Genomic DNA, 17,270 nt, shown 5'->3' with positions numbered 1-17,270 from the left:
AATAATAAAATTAATTTTAAGCAGCTGACAGATATGCCCTTTAGACTGTTGTGGACGTGACCAGCGCACATGCTTTGAGTTTGGACCGCATAAACCTTAAAAGCTTCTTATCATCCTCGCGTGGAAGCTAATCTCTATCGTTTCTCTCAAACCTTCCTTCATCCTCCATTAAAACAGAGACAAAACTGAGAGGGAAAATCCACAAATCTGATTTTTTTCCCCATTTGAACACTAACCCAACATTCAACATCTCGTTTCCCAGATGTAACTTGTCAATACTAAAGATTTGTGTTTGGCTTATTTAATTTGATGGGTATTTAAGTATCACTGACTGCACCATTGATAGTTAATGGAGAAGTACAACACTTGTTTTTCGTTAGAGTTTTGATTGGTTTTGCATCAAGATTACACGGAAGAAAGGATGTCGTTGTTACCGATTAGGTAAATGTTGGTCGGATACTGTATAACGATCCAATAACAGCAACAAGAAATGACTTTATACTATGAGAATGAGTGATGACAAATGTAAATATGGGGTTAGCAACACCGTAATGATAAAGTAAGGATGCCAAATTTTTCATGGTAATTTAAAATCGTCCCTAAATTAAGACTTGGGGTTCAATCATGTGGACTATTAAATCTTCATAGATCAACGATCTCATGTTTGGGTGATAAATGTGTAACAATTGTGAATGATTGGAGATTAGATTTACTTAAAATTGTTGGCTTTAATCTAAACTCAATTTGCAGGAGAAGAATCTACAAGGGGACCTCAATACAACAAGGATAAACGTACTTTTAAACGTCAACCAAACTGCACATCATGTGTTTGACAAAAATAATTAAGGAGAAGAAAAAATTGTAAAAATTGTAGGTTTTACTACCCAAGATTTATCCACGTAATACACGAGATGCACCCGAGTGCATAATGCATATTCTTGGAAGGAAATAAGTTTTCACCAGGTGCATCCGAGTGCATAATGCTTTCTTTTTCTTTTTCTTTTTATTCTTTATTCTTTTTTTCTTCTTTTTCTTTATTCATACTTGTTTTTGGTTGATGTTTTGATGTTGAATTTGATGGTAATGGTGGTGGATTTATTGTTTTAGATCATGAACTAGTGGTTTTGGTTGTGCATAATATATTACAAGTGATTAGGAAGATAAACCTAGATTTATCCCCAAAATAGGTAAGATGCACCCGAGTGCATAATGCATATTTTATATAAAATAAATTTTGGTTAGGTTGCGCGCACCTGGGTGCATAATGCATTGATTGGAAATAAATTTTGGTCAGGTTGCACCTGGGTGCATAATGCATATTTTTATAAGAAATAAATTTTAGCCTAGTTGCACCTGGGTGCGTAATATATACTTTTATTGGAAATAAATTTTGGCCAGGTTGCACCTGAGTGCATTATGTATTACCGGCCCGGTTCAAATTTTTTTTTTAATTTTTCGAATTTCATATCAACAATGGATCTTGTTTTGTAAAGATTTTCGAGCCCTTTCTAAAAATATAAAATTCATTAAAACTGGACTTATATTTTGGAAGTTAAGATATTTTTCGTGATTTATTTTATATTAGAGTGAGAAAATAAATAAGAGAGAGAAAATGATATGATAAAGAATAAAGATTAAAGTTAAGTGTACATATGACTAATTTTTCTTAGAGCAAAGGCTATGGGCAGTCTCCATTTGGAGACTAACTCGCCCATATGAACGAGTATAGCCACTGTGGGCAAATATAAAAGAAGGACTAGACGGGGGACCGTCCCCCGTTTAATAGTTTTTTTTAAACTCTACGGGGGACAGTCCCCCGTAAGAAATAAAAAGAAATCTTGACGGGGGACAGTCCCCCGTCTAAAATATAAAAAAAATACAAACAGGGGACGGTCCCCCGTCTGTGTGGGAAGTCGATATCAGGAGAAAATTCTCTTGGATGTTTTCATTTTTCTTCAACATTTTCATGGTTTTTCATCTTCTCCTTCACTATAATCTTCAAAAACGATAAGCAATCTGATTTCTTGCAAAAGTAAATATATCCCATTGATTAACTAGTAGAGGTAAATCCTATTCTAACAAAAAAATCGTTTATTGATATTAATTTCATCATTTTATTTAGGTTTTGGTTAAAAGTTACCCTAATTTGATTTTTTTTCTAAATTCTTGAAGGTGTTGAGCTAATTGGGATAACTGAGCGAATTAAAGGTATGATTCTTAGCTTAATCTTAAGGTTGAGCGAATTAATTTTGTTTACCTCTTGTTTCATTGTTTTAATTTGATTGATTTATAGCTTAATTTTGATAAATGGTTAATGACACTTGTTTTAGGGTTCATATAGAGAACAATGGATTATACTATTTTGTCTTCTAAAGGTGAAGAAAATCATATATGCAACACTCTTGACATTTTAGATGGTGAACCTTCAATTAGATTTAGAGGTGGATGGAGCAATATGCATAATTTGTATGAAATTGTATGTAAAAATAAAAAATGTAAGTTGTTTGTAGACCAATGTGGATTGGGTCGATTACTTGAGATAAATGTTTCGAAAGATGATCAACAACTCGCACACGCAATTATTGAGCGGTTTTGGAAATCTACAAATACTTTTCATTTTCCTACATTTGAAATAGGGCTCACACCCAATGAATTCTCTTGGTTAACGGGTTTAGAAGTAGGAAAAGGAGTAAAGCTAGATTATGTAAATTGGTGTGATAAGGAAAATAAAGAAACTTGCTTGGAGTATGTTGAAAACCTTTTGCCCAATTTAGCTCAACTTATTTTCGATAAAGCCGAGAAAAAGAAAGCCGCAAAAAAGAAGAAAGCACTAGAAAAGGGAAAGGGAAAGCCAAAGCAACCGAGCAAGAAAGTGATGATGAAGAAGATATTCATGAGAATTTGGAGCCGAATGATAGTGAAGAAGAAATTGGTGAGAATGGGAAAAACATAATTCATGGTCTTGATGTGTCCTCCTATTTGAGCAAGAGGAGTGGTGGTATCAAATGTGTAGATATGTGTGATTGGTTGAATGCATTTAAAGGAAAGAGTGGAGTGGCTATGGAACAATATTGGGATGAAATTGTTCGGGTTTTTATTTTATGGATGATTGGCCAAGTGCTTATGCCAAATAGTGTATCTACCACAAAGGTATGATGGTTATGTAACTTTGAGGATTTGGATTTAGAAAACATAAATAGGTTTGATTGGGGATCTCCGATGTTGTCTTGTCTTTATAAATCTTTGGGCGAGGCTAGTAGAAAATTGAAGATTTTCAACGGGATGTGGATGATCTTAGAGGTATGTACACATGGTTCATTTTATATCTTAAACCCATTTAATGTTGATATTTATGGAAAAATGTTATATATTAATTTCCCCCACTTTTTTTTTTTTTTTTTTGTAGGATTGGTTTTACTACTATTTCCACACTTTGTTTCCCAAAATTGATGGGAATGCACCGGTTTGGGATGATTTGTGGCCAAATAAGGTGTTTAACAAGGAGAATTTAGCGGAGGTTCAAAGGGATATGGGAAGACATTCAATTACTATTGCTCGTAAGAAAATGGAGAATAGGTCAATACAAGGAACAACATGGAAGCCATGGAGAGGAAGTGAGCATATTAATAATGAAGTCCTAAGATATTCGCATAGGTTGTCAAAGAAACGATGTGTTTTCTTGGATATTGAAGATGATCAAGGCTATAGGTACTTGGGTGAGAGATGTTCGTTTCAAGTAACCGGTGTATTAGGTATTCCGCCTCGCCCACCTCCTGAACATGAAATGATACGAATGAATCAAAGAGCATGTGAGAAGTGCAAAGGTTTGAGGACTTGTAGGGAACTCAATAGGATTGCAACTGTTGAGGAGTATGAAAGCTGGTGGTCTCAAGTTTCTGTTGGTCCATACTTTTCAAGGGTTAAGCCAACATTGGTTCGAGGCCGGAATCGTGACGACATTTCTTCATCATCTCAAGCGCAGTTTCATGTTCCATATCCTCCTCCTATGCAAACAAGTTCATATGTGTATGAAAATGAGCGAGCTCAAAATGAGAATGAGAATGTATAGCTTGAGTATCTTCGAAGTCGGTTGTAATCCTTGAAAATGAGAATGTAGGGCTTCGAAGTGAGAATCAAATTTTACGAAGCTCCTTCAATTCACAAGAGTGTTATGCTCCAATTGTTGGGGGGTTGGGGGGGGGGGGTTATCTAGTCAAGTTTATCCGGATGTTGTTAATGAAACTCAAGATCCTCCTCAACCATCTAATCCATCTAATACTACTTGGAATGGACAATGGTTTACGGACTTAATGAGTTAGAGCAATTGGATACTTGCTTGATTAAAATTGAATGTCATTTTGTAGTTTTTCTTTTTAAAAATGTATGTTATTTTGACACTTGGTTGTTTAAAAATTAATGTTATTTTGGATTTACAAGTTATTTTGGATTGACATGTTATTTTGGTTAAGTTACATGTTGTTTTACTTATTTATGTGTGAAGTTGGTTATTTTGCAAAATTTTCGTGGTCCTAATTTGTTTTAAATTTTTTACAGGTATAATGAGTGACACAGACTCGGATGAAGATTAATTTTCTAGACGCTGAAGAAGGAGACGAGCTAATGCGGCGATGGGATGAGGACATTAATGTGACAACAATCAATAGCTCTCATGGCTCAACAACCCGAACATATTGAGGTAAAAAGAAGACGTTATTCCATTAGGAACATGGTTCTTCATGATGCTATTATGATGCGTGATTATTTTACCGATGGTAAACTCACTTATTCGGAAAAGAATTTTCATGACCGTCTACGTATGAAAAGAGAATTGTTTCTTAAAATTAAAGATGATTTGTGTGAAATGGACCCGGAGTGGCCTTAAGGAATAGATGGCATAACGAGCAATACGTACGAAACAAAAATACTTACCGTGTGCTCGGCTCCGTAACCACTTATTCGTCCTCCTCGAAATAATTTTCCAAGAACGGCGACAAATAGCTTAATGTCTTTCTTTATAGCATATATTCGGTTTTCTAAACTAGTTTTGTCTCTATCATTTGGGTTACCTTTCATTTTCTCGATAAATAATGGAATAATACGATCCCAATATTTGGTTTTTCCTTGATGCACACCAACACTACCATCACCCGTTATTGCTATATGTGCTTCGCAAAGAGCTACATCTTCCTCCGTAGTAAATTTAATTTGTTGTTTCCTACGAGTTTTTTGAGCTTTTTGGGTTGAAAGGGTCGGTGTTGATGAAGAAGACATGGATAAAGAGAAGAAGAGAACTTCAAAACTAAAATGGAGTAGAATGAAATTGAGTTGGATTGAAGTGGAATGAAAAGAAAAGAGTTTTATGGGTTAGTTTTATAGGCTGAAATGTAGCCGTTGGGGGAACAAAATTCAAATACCAAACGGGAGACAGTCTCCCGTTTTTATCTTAAAAACTCATTAAACGGGGGACAATCACCCGTAAAGAAAAATAAATAAAATAAACGGGAGACTGTCCCCCGTAAAGAAAAAAATAAAAACCTTACGGGAGACTGTCTCCCGTTTGTTGTTATTTTTTCTTACGGGGATAGTCCCCCGTCTACTGTGAAACACCCAACCACTCGTTCGTATGAACGAGTGTGTGGAAGGATTTGTGGGAAAAGTGGGTTGAAACCTACCCGTAGGAGAGCCTAATTTGCTCAAATTGGTAGTGCACTCTTTCATTTGAAAGGGTGACACTACCCATATCCCTTGCTCTTATATCTTTGTGAAAACTACGGTCACACCCATTTCTCAATTTTTTTCCACTGGCAAACCCACCGTCCCAAAAGTTTACGGGCGCACCCATTTTCTATTACAAAATTTCCCTCAAGCCCAGAATTTATAAAATTATGTTTTGGTCTTTGTTTTAACCGAACTACTTCTCAATTCTTCTTCTTCCTCTCAACTGTAATGAAATACCGAAAGAATTCGCAAGCGTATTATTGAAGAATGCTCTAAATTGGAGAGATCAGATGAAAATCTTCATCAATGTTGGTGTAATTAGGGCTTAACAAGGAGAGATGTGAAATTTGTAAGGTTTCTTATCTAGATCTCTTGATAAAAAACTAAATTTTAGATTTGATGGATGGAATTGGGGTTAAGGTTCCTATATGATTTCCCCTTCAAAACAAAGTTACATCAACGATCGACCTTAAAAGGATGAACCCCTTCTCTTTCCTTGATTTTGCTTTTGAAGTAGTCAGATCTAGTGATTTGGAAGACAAATTTTAGAAAAAATATTTCATAAAAACCCAGATCTTGCTCTACATCGAAAATTGATTTTCTCTCACAAAAAAATTTCAATTAAAGATTTGTGATTAGTCAAACTGGATTTACAAACCCGTGTATTTAATCTCAGAAAACTTAGATATTGAGATTTGCAAATTTACCCTGAATGACGGGAAATCTGAAATTTTCGGTAGCTTACATGTTTGTTTTTTCATTTTTTTTTAAATATGCAATATGCAATGCAAATACTGTTCAACTATCAATACATGACTCGCGAGACTTCGTAAATGATTCTTTAGGATTCTATTTAAGTTGATGCTGTGTAGACCTCTTCTGCAGTTCTTGTTAAGTCTCTCTGTACATCTATATTTTGACAGAGAAGAAGATTTTACAACCAGTTCACTCCATACTACTTGCAACACAGACTGCACACATATGTATATAAAGTTTTAAAGAGAATCTAATTACAAAGAGTCTTGGATGAAATTGACAGCTTACAATATGGTGGTTACAACTTAGTAAACCACATCAGTTCCAAAATATTATTAGTACAGGAGAAACGGACAATTTTCCTCGAACTAAACCTGGAACTGTTCCATTTCTGTTCCTCTATGTCTATCATTCTGCAGTGTTGTCCACAAACATAATTCTGCGGAGAAACAAAAACATAGCTTAGAATGATTCTGATTCCTCCTGTTTTATTCAGTGAATTATTATTAATGTTGGACTAATAATTTTTAATTTTTTCAGAGTTGGTGGTGATGGACTGAATATGATTGTGAGGGATTGACTCTTGTTGGGATGAAAGGGGCAGTGAAGCGTCTCTTCTCTTTATATTATTTCTGATATGGAGAAACAGTGTTTTTACTTGAAGGTTGGTGCTATTACGCGCAACACCTTAGGATAACGATATAAGCTAGCGTTGTTTTGAATGGTTTGTTTGTGTATTGTATTGTGCATGCGTAGGAATGCCTAACAAGAATCGTTTATGGCTTTAAGAGACTGAACACAAAGGAGTTAGGTAAAGATAATTTTTGGCTGGTTTTGTACGGATTGTTGCCGGAAGTTCAACAACAATGAACTGAAATTGGGAGTTTATGCTGTTTTGGTTTGTATGCATGGGAGATATTGAAACAGGAAAGATGATGATGATGCCGTTATGACTGCATAACCTGTCATACAGTCGAGAAAATGTCTGCGTAACATGTTATGCAGTCGTGAAAATGGATGCATAACCTATTATGCATCTACAAAATTTGTTGCATAACTTGTTATGCATTCCAGAAAACGGTTGCATAACACATTATGCAACAACTTTTTTGTCACTATTAAAACCAACAAAAACAAAGACTGCATAACTTGTCATGCACCTACAATAACATCTGCATTACATGTTACGCAGTCACGAAAATGGATGCATAACCTGTTATGCATCCAAAAATATGGTTGCGTAATGCAATATGCATCGGGAAAATTGTTGCATAATCTTTTATGCATCGACAAAATAGATGCATAATGCATTATGCATCAATTTTTTATGTACGCACTAATACAATGGTTACATAACTTGTTATAGATGCATAACTTTGTTATCCAAATGCATAATTTGTTATGCAATGGAGAAAATGGTTGCATAATTTGTTATGCGTCTGCAGAATGTGTTATGCATCTTTTTTGGTGGCTGCATAATGGTTATGTATCAAGTTTTTGAAAATTTTGCCTAAAATGATGATCACCTCCGATTTTTTCGTGAAAAACAAAAATTTGATATTCTTGCTTGTACTCGTTGCGCAGCTCTCTTAAAAAGATTTCCAACGATATAAAATTTGTAACATTCCAAGGCGCGGATTTTTAGATATGTTATATCCAAGTTGCGTTGCCAATTATACCCCTGATGCATAACCTGTCATGCGGATGCATAATCCGTCATGCATACATTTTTAAGAATTTCATATAATTATGGGTGTCACGGAAATAATTATGAGTGTCACGGTACCCAAAATTAATTGTGGGCTTGACAATGAGAATATTATTTTTTTTGGGTCTCCCCCTAATTTCCCCTATATCTTTTTCATCAAGACCTATATTTAACAAATCCATTAGTCCCACACTTTATGTGTTATGATCATATAACCCATTTTCCGGTTTTTTTAGTGTTTTCCGATTTTACTGTTTTTAAAAACAAAAAATGATTTCTAAAAACTATACCAAACATAGCCCTATATTTGAGCCTTTGTCCATTCATTTTCTCTGTCCATTCATTTTCTTTGGTTTGGCGGCCACATTGTGGGGGTAGAGATGGACAAATCTGCTCATTTGCAAGATGCCCTAGATTTGCCATGGGCTATGAAAAAGGGTAATACCGAGCCGTACACTGGTTTTGTCGTAATATTATTTACTAAAATTCGACTGTACGTTTTCTCCACCGAAAAACAAAAAAAGAAAAAATCGAACATCCAAAAATCTATCATCATCAGTTTATATCCCGGACAGGCTAACAAACATAAAACTACGACACATGAACGCCTCCGCAATCAGATCAGATCAGGTCTCTCTATCTTTCTCCCTGTCGTTACATTTTCGAGATCTTATTTAAAAGGATCTCTTCCCTCGTCTGATCAAGATCCTTGAACCACCTATTGCCATTTCAGGTCAGACGTCTCTTTTTATTTGCATTTTTCATTGAACGAAAAGGTAGAGGTAGATAATAATGCATCCCGTCTAAATTGAAAATATTGAGATGTAAAGACTTTTAGCTGGATTGGAAATTCTAAATTGGTAATTTATGCGTTTTGAAATCGATTGTAATGACAAGATCTGAAGATAGTTTCTTAGCTCTGTTTGTTATGATGGCTGATTTGATTTGATTTGATTACTATTATTATTTATTTATTTTGAGATTTTGGTATTTGCAGTAATCCGAGTGTTTTCGTTTGGATTTTATTTGTGGCCTCAGAGATTATTGAATTACGGTTTTTTGTTTTTTTGGATGATTTGAAGGTGGAATTGTTTATTTCTTTTGGATTGATGAGTTAATATGACTCTTAGTTAGAGTAAGACAGGAGATGGTAGACAGTAATCTGGAGGTGGAAAAGGATGATGCAATTGAGCTTCAAGATATTCAAAAAGAAAGTGACAGACCGGTTCTTCGAAGGGAACCATCTTTCTCACGCTGGTTTGACGAGGACGGCATCATTCATTTCCATCGTCCTTCGGAGCATGCTGATGAAACTGTAGAAGACTCTGATTTTGAGTTGCCGTTTCTTCAAACTGAAGGACAAGAGAGCAAATTATTGAGTAAGGACAGACTGTCTAATCCGAGAAACATGCACCTGAATGGGAATCACACCATGCCCATGGTTAGGACTCATAATCATGTGGATGAAAATACAAATGGACTGAACTATGTGCCATTTGACATTGAAAATGAGTCTATTCGAGAATTGCCTGTTTCAGATTTTGATGCCCATGACTCCAGTTCAAGAGGAAGCTATAAAACGACACTGGATACACAGAATTCTCTTGATATGGCCATTGTGCTCAAGACATTGTTTTTCATACTCGTATGGTACACTTTCAGTACATGTTTGACAATGTGAGTGCTCGTTTATTCAGCAAACACACATCATTTTGTCAGTTAACTTTACTATTCTTGTCTGCTCAACTAATAAATTTTTTGTGCATTGTTTATGTAGTTATAACAAAACATTATTAGGAGAAAAGTTGGGTAAATTCCCGGCTCCCATGTTGATGAATACTATCCACTTTGGGATGCAAGCTGTTCTATCGAATTTTATTACATGGTTTTGGTCTAACAGATTTCAACCCACAGTAACAATGTCATGGAAGGATTACTTCATGAGAGGTAACATCCATCTTCTTCATATCTTCCTCCATTTATATCTGGGAGTTCATTTCATTTTTTTTGTAGATTTCAGTGATTTCACCAATCAAACCCACCTTACCTTCTTTTTGTCCTTCTTTTTAGTTTTGTTTTTTCTAACTATAATCGTGTCTCTGAATATGCTTCCTTTATCTCTGAATACGCTTCCTTTGGGCAATTCAAATTTTCTTTTGTTTTACCATGAAACTGAAACTGAAAGCAGTAATGAACTTGAACCATCAAATGGAGTAGTGTATAGTATTTTGACAACATCTTCGTCAAGTAGCTTGATTCTTGAGCATTAAATGGAGTAGTAATATCGTATATAAGTTAGCTAGCAAGATGTACAACAAGAAAACAAATTGATCAGGGCAGAGATTAGTGTAATGTTGTATTTTTATGTGAAACTTATAAGATATGTCTCTGGATACATTTGTTTTTATTTTCTATAGATCCTTGGATAACACCTGTTATTCTCAGTCATGATATTTCTTTCTTGTCATTTTTTTTTTTTTGGTCATTTAAATCAACACAGCGGTTTTATTTTTATTAACTTCTCTAACAACTAATGCTACAGATGGACTTTCCCTTTAACAGTTGTTCCCACGGCTCTTGGAACTGCACTGGACATAAACCTGAGCAATGCCTCTCTTGTGTTCATCTCTGTCACATTTGCGACCATGGTTGGTTTCTTCTCTTTCTCCCAACTTGTTTGTTTTGGATTCGTTATATATTTTGAATCGAGATTCTTCTGCAATGTATCTTCTCAAATCAATAATGGGCAAGGACAATATGTTTTGCTCCTTATTTTTCACCAAGTAATCTTTGTTGTGAACTTATCTCTTTTTGCAGTGTAAATCAGCATCTCCTATATTTCTACTTCTATTTGCTTTTGCATTCAAGTGAGTTACCTGTTCCTTTGCATTTGTATCCTTCATGATTCAAGCAGTCTCTTTAAGATAATAGAATATCCATCCTCGTGTCCCGGCATGATGACATAGTAAAGTTTTATCTCTGCTTGTCGTACTAGTAACTGCATGGCTGTTAAGACCATTATAGTTATCATGGTATGTAATCCCTGATTATTATTATCCTAATACGAAAACCTGTAGTTTCACTCAGAATCTCAGATTCGAAGTCCAGTTAGGAAGCAACATGAAGGTCTTGTATTTTCTAAAGAAGAAAAACTACTAGAAAAAGCTCGAAGTTTTCTCTGTTGTCAGTAGAGTAGCATAGGGTCAAAACATGTGCTGGACTCCTTATATTACTTCTGCAGTTAGCGTTTTTAATCTTCAATCTCTATGGTTTTTTGATAGGTTGGAGTCTCCAAGTGTTAAACTTCTTGGCATCATATCAGTCATCTCTGTTGGAATTTTGTTAACAGGTATGAAGCTTCATGAGGTGTATTATAGATCTGAAATAGTTGAAAGCTAATTATGTGAATATGTTAGTGGATACAACCAGTATCTAAAAGCAATATATACGTGAATAATACATATTGGAAAAAGTTCTAATGCTTGTATACACTAAAAAAACCTACATGTTCATGCATAAATACACCGAGTAAACACCCTAGCATGTGGAAGTTTAATTTGATCAATGATAACTTATTATGCATCTGCAGATTCAATGGGTAGAATAAACCTTTTAACTACTGTCAAATGTGTACCGTCTTACCTAAGAGTGCAAAAATTGCCTGAATGGTAACAGAAGTCACAGTAACTTACTTGTTATGAATGATTTTCCCTTTGCTAGTCCATCAAGAGAGAGACTTCACGATTCATTCAGCAGATTTAAATATGTATGATAAACCTTTAACTTCAATGGAACGTCTAAGATAACTCCTTACCTGAGAAAATTTGCGTGAGCAGACAACAGTAAAGAAGTCACTGTAACTTTTTTTTTAATGATTTATATTTGCATGTTCATGGGGTGATAGGCTTCGCCGCTTCGATCAAGAGCCATAAGTGATATTTCAATGGTCAAGCTGTTCCATAACACAAAGGTCGAAATTTATCTTAGTGATAGCTGAAGATCTTTATAGAAATCATTTTTTTCTAGGGAACATAGTTCACTTTTTCCTGTGGAAAAGATTGAGTCAACTCTCATAGGTGAACCTTTTGAGTCATCCAAATGATATTAGATATAATGTGAAGCTCGGGAATTTTGAAATCCTTCAAAAACACAGCTTAACGCTGATCTTTTGTATTTTGTTGGTGATGCAATGTATGACAAAATGTCTATAGTGCAGTCAGGGACGGAGCCAGAAACCTTCCACAAGGAGGGCTAATCTAGAAAAAATATATTCAGGGGGCTTATTAAGAAATTTTTTCTTCTTAATAATAAGAACTTCAAAGGATTTTTAAGGAATTAACTAAAAACAGGGGAGGCAGGGGCCACCTAAGCTACACTTAGCTCCGTCCCTGAGCGCAATGCTACAGTCCCAATGTCACAGTCACCCCATTAATAGTTGACTGGAGTTTTTTTTTATTGTCCATCAACATATCTATAGTAAGTTCTTTATCTTGGTCGGTAAATTATGGTTTAGGCGTGTTTCAACCTAAGGTCGTGGATATCACCATCCAATGACTTCACCGCGCCCACTACAGAGGCATCTACACAAGTTTTGCTTATATGTCCTTTAAGTGTTCTGTGTATTTCACTGTTTTCTATCATCTAGAATGACTGACTCTTCTAGTTTAGGCCTCTAGTAGAATCGAACTTCTTTGTGAAACCTATTTTTCAACCTTAACTGGGTGATAGTCCTTGTAGTATTTGGTCTGACATCAAGTCTTTTGCACTTCTCAAGCATTTTAATCTCACCAATCCTACGGTGTGTTACTGAACATTATCTGCCTGCAGTTGCAAAGGAAACAGAGTTTCAATTTTGGGGATTCGTATTTGTTATGCTTGCTGCTGTCATGTCTGGGTTTCGCTGGTCCATGACTCAGATTCTTTTGCAGGTGTGACTTCCTTCTGTTTTACCTTACATATTTCACTTTCATGCTTTTAATTTCAAAAATTTTGATTGCTCACTTATGCTTCCGAAATATTCCATTTATTAGTGTGATGTTCTATATTTCTTTGTTTGTCTGTCCTATTCTGGGTCCAGCTTCTGACATTTCCTTTTCTTTTTTTTTGTTCACCATTCCTAAACTGAAATGAAGAAAGAAACTTATGGTAAGCAATTTAGTTTTTGGTATTCCTATTCCAATATATTTCCATTTGTGGTTAGGAAACAGTCAAAGTTAAATAATGCCTCGACCAGCATGTACATGAATATTCTCTGGTTAAAACTTGTATGTAATTTTTTTTAGAAAATGGAGCCTTGCTAGTCCTGGTTATGTCGAAGGATGGTATCTTGTAGAAAGTTTCTGAGTTGCTTGTACTTGGATTTTCCAGGTCTAAAGAACCCACTTACTCTGATGAGCTATGTTACTCCAGTTATGGCTGTGGCAACTGCTATACTCTCTCTTGCTATGGATCCATGGGATGAATTCAGAAAGAATATTTACTTTGATAGTTCATGGCATGTCTTTCGAAGTGCATTGTTGATGTTTCTTGGCGGAACGCTAGCCTTCTTTATGGTGAATACTCGCTTTACTGTGTTTTTTCAGTGAACAACATCACATTGTGGTTGTGATTGTTTTCCAGAGATGTCTCGGGTCTTCCTCACAACCCATTAGAAGAGAATCATATTCTGTTTGTTTTTGCTAATCCTCTTTTTCTCTATCCCACATTTATCTCATATAAAAGTCCTTCGACGTCGTCTTTTGTAGGTTTTAACAGAATACATTCTTGTCTCAGCAACCAGTGCAGTAACCGTAACAATTGCAGGAGTCGTCAAGGAAGTTGTCACTATTTTGGTATGCATACTTTTTCATATATTTGTTATTATTAGGTCTATATTATATATGCTGTATATCCTTGCAGTTATTATCATATTATATGACCTTCTTGGAATATTTCAGTTTTGAGTTACAAGATGAGTTAAATGATGATTATTTAAATACCCCTCAAAATCTACCTTTTAAAATATACCCTTATTAAACTTAGTAAAATACCCCTATCTTTAAAAAGTGGAAGCAACTAAGTACAAGTTGTTTAACTTAATACAAGTTGCTTCCAAAAGTGGAAGCAACTTTGATAAGTTGACTCCAAAAAAAATAAAGTTTTTACCCCTCGGGGGTGTTTGTGCTAGGTCAACTAAAATGGAGGGTATTTATAATATTCCCACTATTCAAAACTGCATGTATGGAATCTCGTGCATACCTTGCAGTGCTTTCTGGTATCATTTTTATACAGAAAGGTTCTGGATAGACCTCTCAAACATCCCCAAAACACTAAGGCCTATTTAGGGGAGTTTTAACCTTTTTGGGGTGAACTGGGAGGTCCCACATAAATGTGAGTGGGTCGGTTTTGGAAGTGTCTGATTACTCGGTCTATTTAGAATTCTTGTTTTTGAAACTAAAGCAGAGCCAGAGGAAAACAAGCAAGAAATATAAAATCCAGAGATCTATTTCAGTGAGAAAATAAACAAAAAGTAGACAAGATATAGTTGTAATTAGTGCTAGAAACTCTTGCCGAATCCCTGGACATGAAAATGTAGCAAAAATGGTAGTTATTTTTGAAACTTCCAGCATTTTCTCATGTTGCAAGACCTAGCCTAGTTATCTATAGGGTGGTGAACGACGTATGTGCGAGAATGATGTATTCTTCTACTTAGACTATAAGTATCGTTAATGCAAGAATTGATATACAGAGTCTTCCCTATCTTGGTAGAGCTTAACTCAAGCTAGGAGAAGGGGAGTTGCATGACTCTGATTAATGCTCTCTTAAGACATTCTATACAATATGCACTTTCTTTTTAGTCTTTATCTTAAATGACCTGTCCAACTTTTATCATTTTTCAATGAGTTCCTGCATATCCTCTTGAAGAGCTATTCTGTCATGATAATTCTTTTCACATACTTGTCTTGCGTAGCTAGTAGCTACAACCTGTGAAGTTTCTATCGATGGTTGCTGTTGCTAAATCTTTACGTGACTATGCATTTATCTAAGAAGAGACCAAGCTTTGACCTCTCTTAAAACAGTGTATACAATATGCGCTTTCTTTTTAGCCTTTATCTTAAATGGTCTGTCCAACTTTTATCATTTTGCAATGAGTTCCTGCACATCCTCTTGAAGAGCTATTCTGTCATGATGATTCTTTTCACATACTTTTCTTGCGTAGCTAGTAGCTACTAGCTACAACCTGTGAAGTTTTCTATTGATGGTTGCTGTTGCTAAATCTTTACGAAGCTACGCATTTATCTAAGAAGAGACAAAGCTTTGACCTCTCTATGTGATATATGTTCAGGTTGCGGTGTTTTACTTCCATGACAAATTTACCTGGTTGAAGGGAGTTGGGCTCTTCATAATAATCTTTGGTGTCAGTTTATTCAACTGGTACAAGTAAGTAATTGACCCTAATATTCATGCAGCGAAAATGTTACGTAGTTGTTTGCAGTTCTTTTTTGTGCAACCCAAAATAACTATGAAGCTTCTAACAGTTTTTTATAACCAACCGTTTTTTATATATTATTTTAGTGGCTTTCTTTTGTGTTTTTTTTTCTTCAAGTAAACACTGAATTGCATTATCATGGTTCATAAATAACTACATAGCTTCATGTAGCGCAGCTCACCTGATGGGTGGAACTTGACTTAAATCTCAGGATAGTGGGTTCATTCCCTTGTACCATAACAGATGACTTTATGTATACTGGTTTTCTATTTTTACCTATTTATGATCCATTTGCAGATATCAAAAGCATCAAGAATGCCAAACTAGTGTAATTGATGAATCTGGGTTATCACCCAAAAATGTAGCTGCGAAGTATGTTATCCTTGAGGAGATGGAGGATCACCATGTCGATACTTGAGAATTTTAGTTGTCTTTTTGACATGAAAATGAGGGTGAGTTTTCTGCTAGGTATTTCATCCAGTAAGCAGTCTATTATGGTCAATTTCAGCCTCATATAAAGTCCTTTTCATCTACCAACCTTTTCTTTCTATCATGATGGTCATGATATTTGATGGGTAAGTTTTCGCAACCACTTAACAAAAACTACATATCTTGCTCATGAAAGCCCTCATGACTTGGTGATTCCAAGTAAAACAGTAATGACCGACTTCTGAAAAGATAAAACTTCTATCATATATGGCATGATCTCATCTTTGCTGAGCAACAATCTTATTAGAGTTTGACGTCAAAGTTTTCATTTCAGATATAGAAGGGAGATGGAGGCTATACAACTCCTTCAATTTTCAAAGGCTAGATTAAACTGATACCTTTTTGGTTTCGATGAGCTATATTCTGAATAATTTACTGACTTAGAATATGTGTATTCCATTTTTTATAGTATGATATCTTCAATTCATTGAAACATAAATGATGTACAGGTAACAGCAGCAAGCTGTAATAGATTGTACCAATTTGTGTTATTCAGTTATGGTTCTGAACGCTGCCATGACACATTGATGAGTTCTTTGAACATACAAAACTTCGTCCAACTTTTGCATGTTATGTTAGATTGGCTTTCCTAATAATGTTCGCAACTTTGTTGCCTTTATTAGTCCCACTAGAGGAAACTTCTTTACAAATGCTTACAATTTGTTGTATTAAAATCTTATTGAAACTGTGAATGCGCCATTTTTCACTAAAGTTCCAAAATTTCAACAATTAAAAAGAACTATATTATTGGGGCGGTAGGGGGCTGGGATTTTGGGGCTTAAAATGATAAATAAAACCAAAATGTGGATATGGGACCTAATCTATGTAAAAGTTCAAAAATACCCTCAATAATTTTAATTTATTATCTTTTTACCCTTCCATTAACTAATTAGTCTAATAAATAAATTTAATTTTTATTTCAACGCATAGGTCTCGCAATTCAAAAAGGCGTTGTGGCTCAGCTTGTTGCAAGGCTCCCAACCAGCTACTTGTAAACACTTTTCCTTTCCGTATTAAATAAAATATACAATTCTAATAAATAAATTTCATTTTTTTCTTAAAAGAAAAAAAAAAGTAAAAAACAGAAATCATTAGAACTAAAAGAAACTGACATCTGTTTCTTTTTTTCTT

General features: G+C 35.1%; 1 protein-coding gene across 5 annotated transcripts; it reads left to right on the top strand.

Moving 5' to 3' along the window:
• The first annotated feature begins 8,660 nt into the window (after positions 1-8,660).
• LOC113287212 (probable sugar phosphate/phosphate translocator At1g06470) lies at positions 8,661-16,778 on the top strand. 5 transcript variants are annotated; one of them, XM_026535897.1, is made up of 13 exons: positions 8,661-8,915; positions 9,265-9,859; positions 9,960-10,129; positions 10,745-10,830; positions 11,000-11,049; positions 11,464-11,531; positions 13,010-13,110; positions 13,315-13,327; positions 13,550-13,734; positions 13,927-14,013; positions 15,507-15,601; positions 15,948-16,102; positions 16,414-16,778. In XM_026535897.1, the coding sequence occupies exons 2-12, from the start codon at positions 9,330-9,332 to the stop codon at positions 16,066-16,068; spliced, it is 1,506 nt and encodes a 501-aa protein (XP_026391682.1). In that variant the 5' UTR covers positions 8,661-8,915; positions 9,265-9,329; the 3' UTR covers positions 16,069-16,102; positions 16,414-16,778. The 5 variants fall into 5 exon arrangements, 4 of the variants coding, with proteins under 4 accessions (XP_026391682.1, XP_026391684.1, XP_026391685.1 ...); XM_026535899.1 differs by having other exon boundaries at positions 9,180-9,859; XM_026535900.1 differs by lacking the exon at positions 8,661-8,915 and adding an exon at positions 8,924-9,042.
• The last annotated feature ends 492 nt before the right edge of the window (positions 16,779-17,270 follow it).

Source organism: Papaver somniferum, chromosome 6 (assembly GCF_003573695.1).
Source record: "Papaver somniferum cultivar HN1 chromosome 6, ASM357369v1, whole genome shotgun sequence".
Classification (NCBI taxonomy): domain Eukaryota; kingdom Viridiplantae; phylum Streptophyta; class Magnoliopsida; order Ranunculales; family Papaveraceae; genus Papaver; species Papaver somniferum.
Note: the sequence above shows the minus strand (reverse complement) of the source record. Positions and strands in the feature narration are given on the sequence as shown.

Excerpts from the sequence above, each read along its gene's own strand:
- LOC113287212 (XM_026535897.1), top strand. The coding sequence starts at position 9,330 with ATGGTAGACAGTAATCTGGAGGTGGAAAAGGATGATGCAATTGAGCTT. Across the intron at positions 9,860-9,959 it reads TTCAGTACATGTTTGACAAT|TTATAACAAAACATTATTAG; the intron begins GTGAGTGCTCGT and ends TTGTTTATGTAG. Across the intron at positions 11,050-11,463 it reads CTATTTGCTTTTGCATTCAA|GTTGGAGTCTCCAAGTGTTA; the intron begins GTGAGTTACCTG and ends GTTTTTTGATAG.